General features: G+C 36.2%; 1 protein-coding gene across 2 annotated transcripts in view; it reads left to right on the top strand.

Moving 5' to 3' along the window:
• The first annotated feature begins 443 nt into the window (after positions 1 to 443).
• Positions 444 to 18679, top strand: part of LOC136832208 (nuclear receptor coactivator 4-like) — a 36997-nt gene continuing 18761 nt past the window's right edge. The window contains exons 1-7 of one of the 2 annotated variants that reach the window (XM_067093042.1): positions 444 to 753; positions 5791 to 5901; positions 6876 to 6959; positions 11185 to 11339; positions 11856 to 11990; positions 12637 to 12808; positions 16914 to 17120. In XM_067093042.1, coding sequence (XP_066949143.1) covers positions 5791 to 5901; positions 6876 to 6959; positions 11185 to 11339; positions 11856 to 11990; positions 12637 to 12808; positions 16914 to 17120 — 864 coding nt within the window. In that variant the 5' untranslated portion in view covers positions 444 to 753. Of the gene's footprint in view, positions 754 to 869; positions 927 to 5790; positions 5902 to 6875; positions 6960 to 11184; positions 11340 to 11855; positions 11991 to 12636; positions 12809 to 16913; positions 17121 to 18679 lie in introns of those variants that run through there. The other variant, XM_067093041.1, reaches the window with a different exon arrangement.

The raw sequence follows: 18679 nt of genomic DNA, 5'->3' as shown, positions 1-18679 counted from the left end.
TATTATTAAAAACGAAACTATAGCTCGAAACTTCGAATGCTTCGAATCCCAGATATTCCGGTTTCATTGAACCACAGAACCAGTTTCTCTCTCTTTCTCTCTCTGTCTCTAGAATCACTGTTGCCAATTTAGCGCTTTTCGCGCTAGATTTGGCGCGCTTGCAATTATTTCGGCCCCAAAATTTTCGTTTGGCGCTGGCGCCTTTTTTAGCGCTGTTTATGGAAAGAGGGTTTCTACATTATATAGTATTCTTACCATTAAATATGGATTGAAGAGGCGCGGGCAATTTTGCTATCAATGTGAGCTTCCAAGTGATGTTGTCAAGAAAATTGGAAGTCTCGAAGCTTATGAAAATGATACAGATGAGAGCCTATTGGAGTGTTAGAAGACTTCTAAATTTAGCAGAACCACGTGTATAATCTTTAATGGTGATCAGTATACTTAAGTACAGCATAAGCTTTATTAATTACCGTCTATTTTTATTGGGCGCTTTTTTTAGCGCATTAATGGGAAAGTCTAGCGCCTTTTTAGTGCCTGTGCGATCCACTTTTAGCGCTTTACTGCCAAATCAAACCGAGTTGGCAACACTGCTCCCTCTCTCTTTCTCTCCCTCTCTCTCTCTCTCAGTCAGTTGATGTGACATGTCGAGCAGACGACGCTCCTGAACTCTTATCGGACGGCGCCTGCCCTTAATTTTACTGAAGGAAACGACCGTTATCTCGTTGGAATCTGAGTGTACACCAATTTCAGGAGGTAAGTAGATCGAATATGCTTTCGTTTCAGCAGTCTGTTGTTGTTCAGTCTGCGTGGCTGTTGGCTATTTAGACTTAAATTGAAGTGAAAGGTGTCTACGTGACCTTCCGTCCCCTTTGCTATGGAGGAGGATGCCAGCTGATGGCCCCCCCGTTATATTTATTGCTTGCAACGTTTGTGCACATTCACTTCTACATTTTCAGTAATTCGGATTTTAATTTTCACGAGGAACTGTGATTTGAATGATGAAATATGATGCAAATAAGTAAATATGCCCAATAAAAATACGAAAACCCATAGGGCGTTTAATGAATTTTAAAACACGAGTGTAAAATGTTACGTAACGTATTGTGACTTTTAATATTCCTTTTTTAGTGTGTACGTATGGAAACATGAGTACATGTGTTTATTTGTGTGTGTGTGTGTGTGTGTGTTCCAGGATGAGAGCATATGCCGTTGTGCAATTGTTAATTTCCTTTACTCATCACCATCCTGATTGGGCTGACGTAGCCTAGGCCTATATTTGTATTCTCGTTTGTGGCACGGGTTTTCACAGTGGCTTTCCGTTTTATATAGTGTTTGCATTTTATTATCAATGCTTTTTATTTTCAATGCTTTTTATATTCAAGGACTTCGGTATCCACCTTAGGCTATAACACTGGTCAGATAGATTAACCCCTAAGTACCTCTGTGCACTTGAGGTTTTAGGCTGTGTGTTAGAGGGGGTCGTTATTGTATTGATATGTTTCGTGAAATTTTGCTGTATTCACTCTTGCAGACTATCTGACTACTTTCACCCACGGCCAGGTGGTGGCCTGTGTTGTTGGCACCTGTAACGGTGCCAGATGCACGATCATAGCAAACTTGAACTTGTATTAAACAAAAAACTACTGAGGCTAGAGGGCTGCAGTTTGGTATGTTTGATGATTTGAGGGTGGATGATCAACATACTAATTTGCAGCCCTCTAGCCCCAGTAGTTTTTAAGATCTGAGGGCAGGACATAAAAAGTACAGACGGACAGACAAATAGCTACCGCAGTAGTTTTCTGTAACAGAAAACTATAAGTTTGTTGTAGGTGACACCCAGGAATGATTCTAGGCTGCATAGGAGAGGATCTAATATGGATAACGCTTACCATAGGCCAACGTAGTCTAGATTTAGATAACCTAACACCAGCAAGCTGCCACCCTTATTTATTCTGGCCCTGGCCCCCTGGAACTGAGGACTGGAAGTCTGCCATGAGTTACGCTGTATGACCCCCACTCCAACCCCCAGTGTGCACTTATCCTGAAACTGTCATGTGTTTGGAAAATGATGTGCATTTTTCCATTAAGTTAGCCTAGCGTATAAGACTTGAGTTTCAAGTTTGAATGTTGTAGCAAAAGTTTGCTGATTACCTCACTGTAAAGCTACCGATTATGGTATGGTATTGATTTTATCAAAAATACACTTTGCATGGCCACTTCTTGAAATTCAATTCATCGTAGTTCATACCGTGTCACTTACGTTTTTGCCGTGTAGCTATCACTAACCTAATTGTGAATGTGTATTAATGTTTTTTCAGACAGTTTTGAGGTATATTTTCCCGAAGAATTGTTTACAAAATTGAACCCAATTTTTATTACAAGACTTGTTTGGTGAGAACAGAAATTCTTCTCACCCAACAAGCGCAATTTTGTACAATCCAGAAAACAAGTCATTGGCCCATCATCAATTTAAACTGTTCACAGCCAACCATTCATTGTTTGTAAAATCACATTTATTAGCAATTAGGCCTACACAAAATTGGTATCAACGGATATTTGTGTTTTTATTCTTCTCAGTCTCCTCCCTAATGCTTACAACAGTATTATGCATTTTTACAACGTAGAATTATGGTTCTTTGTTCTTTGATTTGTGATCAATTTTGCAAAGCATGGATCATCTCTTAATTTTAACAAGCCATTTCTGCCCTGTTTGACCCTACCTTTGATAGTAAACATTAAGTTGAAGTGATATTACAGTGTTAGGTCTTTAACAACTGGGTTACATTTCAATATGTAATGTTTTAGCAATCCCAGCAGCTGGTTTATCAGAAATACCTGAAACTTTGCTCTCAGTGTTCTCAACATTCTGCAGATCATATGAGAACTTGAGAACTCTGGGGTAGTTTGCAGAACGATGGGATCAGGCTCTAACATTACTGCTGAATGGAAGCACAGTCCATTGTTTACGATTTTCAGTGTTACTTGGGGAGGGCTGCAGGTCAGGGCACAGTGCCCTACGTAAGGTTAGGAAGGTAAGGTCTGGTTAGGTCAGGACACAGTATTCTAGGAAAGGTTAGGTTTATTCTCATCAGCGGAACCTGTTCCCATCATCCTACACGTCCCCCCCTCTGCCCTAGTTTCCACTTCTATATATCTTTCAGGGCTTCCAACTCATATTTCAAATGATCCCACCATGCCTTCTTATTAATGTCTCACACATTGCAGACTCAATTTACTATTCAAAGGTTTTCATTTTTCATTTCAATTACTAGCCCATTTCATGTGTGCCCATGTACTACAAAATGAACAGCTTACCCAGCACTGCCTTTTCCCCAATAGCATGGCTCAAATAACAAAACTTGTTGTGGGCTGGAACTTTGAATCGCATTTAGTTAGCCTTAATTACTGAGAAGCCACCACATAGCACCATTTGGTAAGCACTAGATCCAGTAGGTAAGAGAAGACATGTGTGACATCTTCCATTACTTATTATGTTGTCCTTCAGTGGTGAAATTTAAGTTTATCCTTGTTAGTTGCTGTTGCTTATTTAGCCACACATGATAGGGTTCCTTATAACAGCTGCATTTTTATATATGAATGCAAATTTAATAGGTGGAGAAAACATGGATGTGTACCAGTATTGATGTCATTTCAAACAGCTATACCGTCATTGCTGTAATGGATTCCTAGCTCAGAGATGGCAGAGGACCTTGCCTCAGGCCGCAATACCTCTGTTACAATGGGAAGTGTATGCAACCCTCTCTCTTTTTTTTTTTTTTTTTTTTTTTTTTATATGGTTGTAGCCTATATTGGCCTGGGGCATGGATGTTAAAAAACAATTATTCACTCAGCCTACAGATAATGTATGTTAAATTTAGAACTCATTTGATATTCACAGTTATGAGTACAATCTGAATTGGACTAATTTCTACAATAAAGTTAAAATATTTAATTATTTAGGTACTACAGTATTTAATTAGTATTCATTTAAAATTTAGTTATTGATAAACAGTTGTTGCATAAATGCATTACAAATACTTGCTACTTTATTATAGCTAGAATGACTTGTAAGTATTAGAGTGGTATACAATGACTGTTGTAAACAAGTGTCCACATAAGATTAAAGTGATTATGAATATACATTATAACAGTCCCAGAGCTCAAGTTTTAACTCTAATTAAGTGGCAGTATGTGTACAGAAATAGATTTCTTTGCATTTCACTCTACAAATTATTGGTTACCAGTTGTAAATAAAGCATTTATACTGCAATTCTTTACCTGATTTATTAGACATGTAACTTGATATTTGAATGATTAAAATCACTTTGGAAGTTTACAGTTGCCCTCTGTTTTGACAGTCGTGGTTGAAAATCTCATAGGCAGAAATGTGTAGTTATGTTGCTACATAATAAATTATATCGGTAAAATTACAATCAGGAGTTTTATTAATCTATAAAGATATCAATCTTATGAAGAATAGAAGTTGCACTGAATATTGTAGATAAAGGGAAGGGCTGGCCATTCTCAGCAAACAACTTTAATGTGTTGTATCAGTAAGGAATGGTTATTCTTACATGAATGGGATCCAGTAAGATTGCAGATGTAAGTTCTCAGAGGTTAGGATGTTTTGGATATTCTGTGAAAGCTTGAGAAGTAATGAGTTGTTATAAAAGTAGCAGGAACCTGGACAAATCTCTAGGAATTCATGGAGGAAGGATAAAATAGACCAGGTAGGCATTAAGACAAAAAGTGCTTGAGATAAAAGACAATGGAAGGAGCATCTTCCGCTTGTAACCCAGTAAAAAATGCCCACGTTAATATGCGTCTTCCATATTTATTTCTCGAGTCAGTCTAAACAGCCATCTTTTGGCCTTTCAGGCATTATTATTGGTGATATAAAACTCCAGAATTTCAATTTTAAGGCAGGGCCATTGGTTATGTGATGTAATGCAATCACTGTACAGATTTTCCAGCTCTGTGAGTCGCCGTAAGCTCTTGAATGTTTGTAGTTATATACTGCATATGTTAAGCATAACTGCAGGTATCTATTAAGTATAAGTCCACAGTCTTCATATATGAATATTATTCATAGTTGTACACATGGTGTACAAATTTCCTAGTATATGAGTTGGATTCCCAAATTTGTCCTGTAAAATATAACTGTGTACTGCATAGTACTGTACATGGTTTAGCAAGTATTTAAAACACAAAGTTACCTTTTTGTATATAGTGCTTGCTTTTTCCTTCCAAAATTTAAAAAACCTATGCTTATTTTCCTTTTTGGAGATACAAAGATAAGGGCACATGTTGAACTTTTCACAGCAATACACCTTTAGACAACTTCTCATAAGTCACTGCAGCCTTTGTACTCGTGGCACTGTGAATTTTTTGTAGCGTTGAAATATGGTGGCTGCCTCCATGGATGCAGAGTGCCTTATATAATTATAAGATGGTGTATCCAGGAAGTCCAATATCAGAAAGCTAGGAGGGAAGTGGTCATGCTAGAGTAGCAGACATTGAAAGGAACTGTGGATATTTTTTCAGAAATTTAATTCACTTTTCGATCTGTTGTCTGTAAGCCATACTTCTGTATTATAATGATTGCTGTGTAAACACTAGTCATTGCAGCTATCCATACTGCATGCAGTGCAAAGATTAATACCTAAATTCAAGGAAGCTGTAGGTTCACGATATGACTTGTGAGAGAAGTAAGTCTTGAAATATAACATTTTTTTGTCAATTTATTCTTGGTATAGATCACGAAAATTTATTTTCTTGCATATATTTCAGATGTCCTTGGAAAACCTTGAATTAGATGTGGCTCTGAAGTTGGCCATTGTTGATAAATCTCTAACAAAAGTAGAGGATTATCGGAAGCAGTTGCAGGAAAATGCCAGGAAGGTAAGTCACTACAGTTTAGAATCATACAAGAATACCATACTAAGGACATATTGAAATTTATGGCAATTTAATTAACACCATATTTGATGCTAGATCCTGTAGGACAACCTTAAAAAGTATAATTGTATTGGCAATGATATGAATACTCCAACACTCAAATGATAAAAAATTTAGTTTCTTTATATTTTCCAAAGTGTTACCATACTAGCTTACCAGATTTTGTAAAGATAAATTGTAAATGTTACACAATAAGGAGGAATGATGTATGACCAAATATTTAATGAGATCGATCTTGTAATACATATTGCTACATTTTACTACCTGTGTTGTCTTGATGAAGAATTGCATGCAGACCAGTTATGCTGTATTGAGCTAGTATGGAAGATTTGTTCTTGAATGAAAGGTAAAAATTTGGCAAGGAAGGTAAATTTGGATAGTTTGGCAGGGAAAGACCTGGTAGAACAGATGAAAAGTAAATGACAGGAAAGCATCCCTTTCAAAGGGCCATTGGAATGTGAATGTTGCTCACAGTGATCCTTCTGGCTCCAGTAGATGCAGATCATGGAGAGGAGGAGTCAAATTGATTATACTAACCATCTGTGTAGGGGGTTGCCCCTTGCAATTTGCCCTCTCACTATGGCCCTCTGTAGATGGTTCTTGGTTCTTTACAGTGTTCATTTAACCACGCTGTAGTGCTTAATGACTTTCACTTCTTACCCTTCTCTTTTCGTCTCTTCCTACTTAGCTGTCCAACTACTTCTATTTCTACCTTACCCTGGTCAAATTTCCAGTTCCTATTTAAGAATAAATCCCTTTGGGAAGGCCTGCAAGATTTCGGACATGCGACTCACTGGTTTCAATAAACCAATTTATATTGATAATATATGAACTCACATCAGGCATAAAAAATAGAGGTATATAATAAATTCAGTGTTATTAAGTGTATACTGTAGTAATACGTTCTATATTTGCAGGTGAAGGAAGATATTCACGAAGCTGTTGATCGTCAAGTGGTAGCACTCAGGGGACGGGAACGTCAGTTGGTTCGCCAGGTTGAGGTAAGGACATTGCTTACTGCTGGACAGAAAATATATTTTCCTGAATAACATAGACCAGCTGTAATATTTTAATATTGTGCAGCAGCTCCTCATACCGTGCCCTTCCATGAAAATCTGCCTTTATGAATTAAAGCTATTTATGGTCTTATTCTTCTGTTGTATGCTCTGAATTGTAGGAAAAAAGAGTATTCATATTCTTTTCCTCCATGTAAGAGGGGTAATGCCATCAAAGCACCTCACACACTGCAATGTAGGCATTATTTAAGAGCCTTTGCAGCATCCCTTTGGCCCTTAGCTGCAGTCCCTTTCATTCCTTTTGCTGTACCTCCATTCATGTTCTCTTTCTTCCATCTTACTTTCCACCCTCTCTTAACAGTTGTTTCATAGTGCAAGTGCTAGGTTTTCCTCCTGTTACACTTTTAAAACCTTTTTACTCTCAATTTCCATTTTGGCACTGAATGACCTTATAGGTCCCAGTGCATGGGCTTCAGCTTAGAATTCTGAATTCCATTCCATTCTGTATTCCTTTCCTATTAGAGGTTTTGGTGCTATCAGTATACAAGTAAAATGACAAACTAACATGAAACCATATTTCAAATTTTTGAAGTTTACTGCTTACTTTGAATATAGATCACTGAAATTGGATCTATGGAATAAATCCACAGCTAACATTATTAATCATAAAAGACGAAAGAGCTAATATTTTTTAAAAAATTTATATAATTAAAAGGCCATTATATAGTAAAAGTAAAATTTATTGTCAAAAGACAAATACAAGTGAAATGCAAAAGTTTTCAAGGCTGCACAAGTTTCAGATTTGGCAACTACTACATAATGGCACAAAAAATGGTCTGATTGGTGGTTTGTACATGATGGTTGCAGAATCAATGATATACCACCTGTACAAAAACTTTCCACACCATTAGCTGCTTAGGTTACCCTATCCTCAGTTGTCCTTTGCTTAAAATATGAATAACTCCCATTTCATCAGTGTCAGCTACCTGTCAGTCCATATGATCAAACTGATTAAAACATAAAGATATTGTTTTTCAGTACAGGTACCATTCATTTTTCACTAGCATACAACAAACAATATTTCAAACTTATGTAAGGATGTTGACTCTACAGTCGTTTTGATCAGACAGTACTAGTATTCCATTGAACCATTCATTCTGCCACATTTTTAAATTCATTTCTCACTCTTACCATCTTCATTACACTGGTCAATTCTAAATACCTTTATGAATCAACTAATGTTTCTTTTCCACCATCTATACTAACACCTTCCATTTTCTGGGATTCCATTTAACCCTATAGCCTTAGTTTTGTAAACATTGACTTTCAACTTTTTCTTACAAATGTCTTAAAACATTTAGCATTCTCAGCCATTTTATATGATTTTCCAATTAATGTGGTATTTTATCATCTGGAAAGGTCAGTCATTCCATTCTTGACCTTTTATTGTATCCCATAAACATGTGCCTGCTTCTCTTGTTTTTATTTCCTAATTTCTTTCGTCACACCAGTTATAAAATATTAAACAGAGAAAGCACATATGTAAGAGCTGCTTGTGTACCAGATCATTACATGTATCTTGGGTGCCAATTGCATGTAGATAATGTTGAGTTGCAAAGAAGGTGAATTTAGGTAAATGTGGGATTGTGTATTAACATCTAAAACTTTTTATCCTCATTTCTTTTTCCCAACTACACATACTGTTGAATTTTTCATTCAGAACCCCATATTGTATTCCCAAAACTCCAGCAGGCACTTCTGTCATCTTTATTAGGACAGGTATCTCCATCACTTAACTCTGCTGTATTCAAATCATTTGACACAGCTACCCTTCCCTGATAAAGGTCATCTCTAATATTTTTATTTTATGTGAATATCCAAGCTTACTCCACTAACAGTAAATGTCAGATTTTGGAAATCAAGGAATTTTTCAGAATTATCATTGTGTTCAACTTATCCAGTTAATATATTTTTAAAGAACTGCAAATTCAGTTATTATATTTTTAAAGAATGCAGATTTTTAGATTAAATTGAAATATTATTTGAGACAAACTCTTCAGGCTAGTCATATTGGAGTTAAGTCATGTAACTCATGGTGTTGGCAAACTACTTAATTATAATCCAGCTGGGCTTGGATTCAGATTATAAAAAGCACTGATTTTCTCTCATTTAGAAGCCTTGAATGTACTTTATTATATTTATATTTTAATAGAGGATGATTGCAAAGAATTTTACAGATTTTTTAATTTGTGATATTTCTGCTGCAGCTGTTATAAGAAGGCTAATTGCAGTAAATATCAAATTCTGAATGTTTTAGTTGAAATTGCTTAAGTTTTTGGCTGATAGTGTTAATACAGTGTAGCAATGCTTGTTTTTAAAATCAGAAAAACTGCTCAAATTCAGATTATCTGTAAAATATATTATGGCCACTGGTTTAATAATTTTAGATTCTTGTTCATCATCCTCATGTCTTATTGCTTACTTGAGGGCAACTAAATATGTCTGCAGTCACTTTTCTTATAAAGGAGACTAGACGGTTTCATTTCATCTGTCCGCCTGTGGGTAAAGATATGGCTAACAGTCAGAGTTTCCAACATGGTTCGTTTGAGGTAAATAAACTATTTCTTGAGTGACATATATGAATATTTACTTATACAAAGAACTCTCACACCTTGTCATACAAATCATAAACATGCTGATTTATGTTGATAATACCGTACTGTATACCAATAGAAGCTCAGGAAAGAAGAACTTGTCTAAAACAGTCTACTGAGATCAAACACAAACGAACAAAGGGCTTTCAATAATTATGTTTTATCTCACTGGTATTAAAGTTATATCCACTTCTGTTAACTGGAAAAATAACCTTTATTGGTGTTGACCTCTAGAACATGAAACATTGACAAGTGAACTGTAGGCCTATTCGTCAGATATTTGATTTTACTGGCCTTCTTTTAAGCATACTTTCACTTCATTTCAGTCAAAATTACTTCCTAGTTGTAACCTTTATTTATTTTTCCTATCTAAGTATCGTTCCAATGCCTTACATTTAAAAAATGAGTGTAGGCTAGCATTTTGTGCCATACATGTGCCATCAACGCACAGTGGATGACAGGAACTCAGTTAGATTGCAGACTTTTGCTCAATAAGTTATTTGGTAAAATACTCCTGAAATTGCCCAGTCTTTGAGCTATTACAGTACAATGATTTGAATGCTCAAGAAAAAAATATATAAATATGCAGAGTATTCTTAAAAGAAAACTACTACAGCTGGTTACCCCTTTCATCTTCCCCAGACAACTTCATAGATAACAGTATTTCGTACTATTATGAATATTACCGTATTCAGATGATTTACACGAAAATTATTTAAATACCTTTTATTAGTACTCGTATAGCCAGATGTCTTTTTATTCGCCTACAGTATCAAAAGGTGTGAAGGTTCTTTTCATATGTAAGCATTCAGATGTATTACTGAAGAAATTGTTTACCTTTTTATCACAGTCTGCTTATGACATTGGAAACATTGATTTCAGCCAATCACCAGAGAGCTATGCATATTGCCACATCCACCAAAAACCTACATTGGTGAGTGGATAGATTAAATGAAACGAACTATAGTTATATGTATGAATTTTGTTGAGAGGTCCAAAAATAAGTATGAAACTATTATGATTATTAATAGACACTTGTAGAATGAGCCAAATTTGCTTAGAAGACTTTCACAGCATTGAATCAGTGTTCCCAGAATTAAGAAAAGTGTGGGGGTCGCTTGAATTAGGAATGACTTATTAAGAATTTGGTTAAATAACATTAAATAGACTTGAATTATAACCTCATAAAACTGCAAATTTTTAAGTGAAAGTTTTAACTAATAACTACAATAATAAGAAATAAAAGGCTTGAGTATATCCTCAGACAAAGAACCACCCAAAGACTGGAAGTTCATAGTGTAGAAGCTATGGCACAATCCAACACTAACTTGTTTATTTATCATCTTGTGAACTTTTGAAATAAGTTTTTCAAAATCAGGAAATCTGATGAAACCATCAGTTGGTTATGGCTAACATAAGCTAGATATCTAAGTAAAGTATTTCACTTCTTTGTACTCGTATTCAGGAATGCCCTTGAAATCTAGTGTGTGTTGCAGCCAATATAATTTGCTAGATATCTTAAGATTGCTGATCCCCCTGTTCTTTCATCCGGGCAGGTTGTGACTGCACATCAGAACTGTTTACTTAGCACTCAGCAAGCAGGATTGATGCATAGTCAGGGCGCGCTGACAGCCACAAAGAACTTGCTTCAGCGTTGTACTTCAGCAGACATATCAACCCTTTCAAAAATCAACATGGATGATATCCCCTGGTAAGTGATTTTTACTTATTTGTGTTTTATACTTCACTGTTAAAGTAAATTTTATTTGTGTTTTATACTTCACTGTTACAATAAATTTTATTTCCCTGAAAAGAATGCTTATACTTCACTGTTACAATAAATTTTATTTCCCTGAAAAGAATGCTTTCATGGATCTTATAATTTTGTTGCCACAGTCTGTATGCATAGTTTTTATTCCTGTATGTAATGTTTCCTTTCGTAATATTTTGCCAACAAGTTTTACACATTTTTATTGTAAATGTGGTAGCAAACAGAATCCTCATGTATATCTTTCATCTGTAAATCCAGTTCTTGTTTTAAAATGCCATGAGTTTGAGTAAAGAAGTATGTCAGTTTTAGCAAAGCTTGTTTCTCCATTGTTAATACTTTGGGACATAAAACAACACTGCCAAAATTTGTAATAGTTAATTTTTTTACTAAAATCCTTTTTCCTTGATTTAATTTCACTTTTTTAGACCTTATTTATTGTGATTTTTTTTTTTTCAGCACAAATATCCAGCCTATCAATTTGGTATCTGTGGAGTTGAATGAAGTTGCTTTGACTTCTGCTATTGGAGCCTTTGGAAGTGTTCAGTTACCTGAGACAATCACTCATCACCCATCACCTGTTATTCCTGCTAAGTATGTAACACCTGATTTTTTTCCCTTTTATCCCCATGCACCTCTATGTATAACTTTCAATATTGCCATATCCTTAAGTATATCAGCCTGTCATGGAATCATATGAACTTGGATTAGACCAAGTTCTGCACTAAATCAGTCACTCGTCTTGACACATTCCAATAAAAGCTTGACTTTCATCATGAAATCTTTACTCAACAAATTACTTTTACTTTTTATACCCCATTTTTTGTAACAACTTGTTTATTGCATCTCCCACTGTTCCATCAAGCTTTCTCTAAGCTGATATGCTTTATATACAACTCAATTGCTTTACACAGTAAACCTCTCATATGAGTTTTTCTTAACAGAACCTTCCCTCTACCACCTCTTACTTAGTCAATTTCTCATGCATTTTCCCTTCTGAGTCAGTCCATTGTATTTTGCCTTCTCAGTCATTCTATCATACACCAACCTTACCATGGCAGGCTCCCATTTTTATTGCCATTACTCTTGTTAAGAATAATTAACCATACCAAGTCCTCATACCCCTATATTTTAAGGGCAAGAAGACTTTGGAATAAAGTTCAGTATTATGAACCTTTACTGTGATCCCTGAAATGGAATAAAGTACAGTATTATGAACCTTTACTGTGATCACTTTCAGGGTTGAAGAATATGAAGATGAAGACCATGATGTGCTGCACAAAAGTGTAGCAGGAGCAGCATCAGGACCTGATTCTCCTATGCGAATTACTGTTCAGTTCCCAAGGTTGAATCAGCAGAGTTGGTTGATTGACCACAAGCAAGGAACAAGTGTAACAGGCTTTTCATCCAAGGTAGGATGTTCCTCCACTGGAAGTGAAAGTACCAAAGTTATCATTAAATATTTTTCTTTATTATTATTACTATTATTATTAAAGACAGGTGTCAACTCACAACAGGTGCAACTTACAACGGTCAGTGTTTACGACAGTATAAAAAAATATACGAAAGTAAGAATATAGAAAACATTTTTTTTAGTTTATGAAACATTGTGGAGCAAGCAACCTTTAGCAGTAGCAATGCATGTAAAGCAGGCCATACACTATCATACATTTATATCCAACATGGCATATGATCACACAATTAACCACTTTTAAGAATGTATGGCTCAGTTGGAAAGATTCACTAAGTTTGATATTCATCTATATAAAGTGTTTACACCAAAGATCTACAATGCATACTGACATTTAATTGTACACCAGCTGCAGTCAGATAGTTTGTGGCCCGCCTAACATGCACGTACACGCACACATATGCTTTCATCTTCCCCTCTCAACACTATTGTCTCGTGCTGGTATTTGTCCCAAGAACAGTAGCTATCAGTTGCACTTTGTTTACTGTTTAAAAAAATTTTTATAAAGCTGCAGTATGTTGACAGAAGGGGGCACTTTTGTTGACTTTTTTATAAAGCTGCAGTATGTTGACAGAAGGGGGCACTTTTATTGTCAACAGTTTGGCCAACTAAAAGGCAAGAAAGGACATTAACTTCGAGTTAAATTGACTGTGATTAAGCATTATGAAGGGGGAAAAAAATAAGACTTATAGCATGTGACCTAGAACTTCCATGTTCAACAGTGTCAACAATTTTTAGGGATCGAGAACCCATTCATGATGCTGTTAAAAGGTTTTGCTTCAGTGAACTCTACTGTAATTACGAAGCAAAGGTAAGGGCCAATCCATGAAATGGAAGTTATTAATGGTGTAGATAAAAGACCAGATTAAAAGACAAACACCATTAAGCCTTATTACCATCTAGGCAAAGGCTAGAAGTCTGTTGCAGACCTTTTATGAATGTGCAGGTGATGACTGTCAACAAGAATGCATCAAAAGTACTGGATCAAAAGGTTCAAAAGAGGATTCAGTTTGTTTAATGTTCGGGTAACATGAGAGGCAGCGAGAAAGCTCAATGATAGTTTTGATGAATTCATAAAAGAAAAAGGATAAAAGATTATAACATTTCCCATTCAAAAACTATGAGTTATGAAACATTCTTAGAATAAAATTTAAAAAAAAGCTCCAGAACAAATACAAAAATGTAAACACCATCAAATGCATGTGTGCCACACTTGATACGCAAAAAAAATAAAAATGCTTTGTAATATTGTGACAAGTGGAAATTGGTTGTACTGTACTGTAGTTTACAATAATGTACAGAGTTACTATGGTGTGATATTCATCAGATTCAAGTGAAATAAGGTTAAACTGATTTTATTTTGGACGCAGTTACTTCCGGCGTACCATCAAAGCACACCAAACGTAGATGTAAACTTTGGGCAAGCCACTGATGAAATATTCTCCTGTGAACTGGAAACATAAGATGTAAATATTTAAGTATGAATGATACTCAGTTAAACAAAAGAAAAAAAATAACAAAAAAGCTAAATGGTGTGTCTTTGCACAGGACGTCATACTTCATGAAATACCAAATGAAGATGTAAACACGGAATAAGTTACATACACAAGATTTCCTTGGTGTAACAAGGAGAAATGGAAAATCAATGATTACATAAAGCAGAAAATTAATACAGTAATACCTTTTAAATACATTTTTTAAAAACAACGTAGTATAGGCAGTCCCCAGTTATTGGCAGGGATTCCATTCTGAGGGTGTGATGATAACCGAAAATCGGCGATTTTCAGCGCTTTTTGGGGCTTCTCGGCACCGAAAAGCACCAATTTTTGGTTATCGCCACCTCTGTTAGGTATTTATCGGCATCAATACCCAATTATCAATGGCGATAAGCGGAAATCAGCAATTTTTTGCACCAAAAATTGCCGATTTTTGTCGCTAGACAAGTGCCATAAAATTGGATTGCCGTTAACTCGAGCCTGCCGTTAACCGGGGATTGCTTGTACTAAGAGTCTACTAAGGTATTCAGAGCTGATGAAACAGGTTTACGGCAACTTTTTACCAAAGCATCGGATAAAGGTGAAAGCTGGCAAGTGTATATTTTATAACCCTACCTAATTTTTGCAGGTATTATTTAGTACCTAAGTTCAATAGTTTTGATATTTATAGAGTAAAATGAAGTCGCCGTTGCCAAAACCAAGAAAACCACAGACAAGGATCCTAAAACAATTCATTACGTAAAAGTAATGTGACGTCATGAGGCTCCGCCCATCCACCAGGTAGGCGGTGAATGGATATGCTTACAGTCTAGGCCTCAACAAATTCGATAATGGCCAGCAGAATACGGAATTGCCCCCATGGTTGCAAGACTGCATTTGTGCTACAGCTTGCCACTTTGTATACAAGCAAGAAGGCCCATGGCAAGATTTACTATAGCGTGAATAGGTAATTATTTCTGTCGTGGGTAATAGTTACTTGGCCACCCAGGAAGTGTGGGCAGGAGCTGTTGTTAGACAATCGCTACCTCTTCCTCAAGAGTGACGATGAAGACATTTTGTAAATAAATTATGTATAGTGTCAAACATTTTATTTGTACAGTATATCTAAAACATATTTGTTAAAACACAATGTTTATAACCATATGTTCCTCATTCAAACTGATTCCAATATATTTTCCTTTCCATGCATATCAATATAGATCGTGTTACATTTGATTGATATTAACTAGGCAAATAATAGCTTGCCCTCAAGACCTTGACTCCATTACCTTTTATTTGCAGCGAGTAGGATATACGAGCGCTGCTTAGGGTGCTGTATGATATAAATAAAAAGAAACAAAGAAAAATATCAATGGGTTACATTAACTGAAATAAAACAATGGCGTTGAGCTTTACACCTCTAACAATTGAGGAAAATAAGGTATCACTGCTTTTCATTTGAGTTCTGCTTCTAGTGACCACTCCTGACTTGCTGCAAATAGAAGGCTATATTGTTGAAACTTGAGGTAAAACAAAATGGATGGTCTTTTTGTGCTCCTGACCTGGATAGATGTATATCTAACAAATGAACTATAGACTGGTTCATTATGTGGATGAATTACATACATTGAATTATTTGTAAAGTAGAAACAATACGAATATCAAGAAAATGGAAGGATTCCAAGCTAACAACTTAGTCCCAACAATTGCTGTGGAAGTTGCGATGAAACCTCCACAAAATAATAATAATAAAAATTACTGTATTGAGGATGCTCGCCATCATTGATATCGCTGAAACCTAGAATGGGTACTAATGTTAATTAGTGAATATGTCATCAGCAAGTGGGCAAAGCCACAGTGAAGAGACGTTTTCCCCATATGTAAACTTCTCTTCACTGTGGGTGGAGCCTCGTGACGTCATAGGTTGACGTCATTATTATGTTCAAAACCCTTAACTGCAATTTTGATGGCTCTGGCATAGGAAACACACTTACTCTGATAAGTACCACAACTATTGAACTTAGGTACTAAATAATACTTGCAAAAATTAGGTATGGTTACAAAATATGCACTTCCCAACTTTCACCTGTATCTGATGCTTTGATAAAAAGGTATTGCCAAAAAACCGTGTTTCATCAGCCCTGAATCCCTTAGTAGTTGAAAGCATAACATGAATGACACAATACTTGCCAAATATAATTCACAGTAATGGAACACTACAATGTAAAAAGGCAAATTTACTAAATTATAATTAAAACAAATGAATATAATCATTATTGTAAAGAATAATAAAGTTCCTGTATAAAAATATACTCATGGTGGTAAAACCATGGTAGAGTATAGGTTAAAGGAGTTAGGTTATGAGGTAGCATATATATACCCATAGACTGAATTGTAAACCAATTTATGTAAAAATTTTACTTGCAACATGCATCTTGAACCTAACCTTGTTGTAACTTTACGTCTACCTGTATTATTAATGGGAGCACTTAGTTAAAATTGCTCGGTAAATTAACATACTTTTATAGTGTTTGTGGTTCATGTCAAACAAGATTGTTCATTTTATTACAGGCTCAGAGGGTAGGAGATTCAAAGTGCACTGTTACTTCATGGCTTAGTAATTTGCAGTTATCTGGAACCCAGGATGAGGAAGAAGCAGCCCCAACTTCTTCCAGTATTGGGAGTTTTGATCTAATGTCAAATTGTGGTTCAACACCTGCATTAACTTCAGAGAGTTCAAGTATTGAGATTGTGCCTAGCCATATTGATTCAGATAAGGTAATTATTAGTAGATTTTCTTCATATTCTTGATATTTCAGGGCGAGAATCACTTATGTTGGAGTTTTTATGCTTTTTGACATTTCAGTACTAAACATGAGACCAAGTGTTCTTCATTGGAGAGGTGGGTAGAGCATTCCGCTAGCTCGCTGTTGGCCCAGCGTTCGACTCTCCAAGCGGCCAATGAAGAACTAGAGGAATTTATTTCTGGTGATAGAAATTCGTTTCTCATCATAATGTGGTTCGGATTCCACAGTAAGCTGTAGGTCCCGTTGCTAGGTAACCAGTTGGTTCTTAGCCACGTAAAATAAGTCTAATCCTTCGGGCCAGCCATAGGAGAGCTGTTAACCAGCTCAGTGGTCTGGTTAAACTAAGATATACTTAACTAAGTAGTATGTGTGTCGTTATAAGGGTCCAGGTAAATTTTGCGCTCAAGAATTTTAAAAGAACCTGCAGTTTCTTTCATGCTCTTAAAAATAGACTACCAAATTATGCCAATATATTCAGGACAGTACCTTATTCCCTCAGTTATCTGAATTCACATAATCGGGAACTCTATGTTATCTAGACACAACTAGACTTTAGGGACCAAAGGTATATATACTGTATACTGTATGTAGTTATAATTTCATAAAAATTGAAAAAACTGCTTTCTGATAGGTGGCAATGCTGCGTGTGTCCAAGGAACTGTTGGTAATACTACGTACACTCAGAACAGGTTGAGAAAGGGTTTAGTGGGGATGAGGAAAGTTTCCAGGGTGGAGGTTGGGGGGCAGTGTTGGAAGGATGGCAGGATGGGAGTGAGAAGCTGTTCACACACACACCTTCTGAGATATGTATAAGAGCATGGCTAATGCCATCGTAGCTGTGTCGTTTAGTGAATGGTGCAGAACATTGTTGAACAGTGTTTGAAGGAGATTTGGTGGACTTCTTCCTCCTTTGGTCAGGGCTCCTTTGGTAAGCCCTAAGGGTTTTTGCTTCCCATTACAAGGCATTTCTTGATGTGATAGGTGAAGTCTCATGTTACTAGTTCACATGAGAGAGCAGCTATGCTCTTGGCCTGTTCCTTCAGTATCCTTCCTTAGCAGATGGTCATGGGTTTCAGCTCATCCCTTTGGGAAAAAATAGACAACAAGCTATCCGTGCCTATCGCTGCAGAACGGAGAAAATCAGAATAGTACTTTTCTCCACCAGTCCCAGGCCACCAAAGGGAAGTCTTCTCCTCAGTATAAACAGACTTTGGGCAATTCTAACTCTTGCCCTTGGTCTTCCTTTCCAGGCTCAGGAAGGAAGATGTGTCAGTTTGGCAGCAAGGATCCAGATTTCGTTCTGCCCAAGGGGGCCTGTGCAATTCCTCCACTAATATCAAGAGTCCTATGTCTGATAAAGAATAGCTCTTTGAGCCCTTGGATGCCTATGGGTGGAAAGTTGGACTACTTCACTTGAGTGTGGGAACATCTAGAGTTAGATGCCTGGGTAAAGAAAGTGATTTTGGAAGGTTATTGCAATCCTTTCAGGAATTGACCACCTCTCCAACCATCTCATAACCTTTAAGTCAT

Source organism: Macrobrachium rosenbergii, chromosome 49 (assembly GCF_040412425.1).
Source record: "Macrobrachium rosenbergii isolate ZJJX-2024 chromosome 49, ASM4041242v1, whole genome shotgun sequence".
Taxonomy (NCBI): domain Eukaryota; kingdom Metazoa; phylum Arthropoda; class Malacostraca; order Decapoda; family Palaemonidae; genus Macrobrachium; species Macrobrachium rosenbergii.
This window is presented reverse-complemented; position numbering and strand designations above follow the sequence as displayed.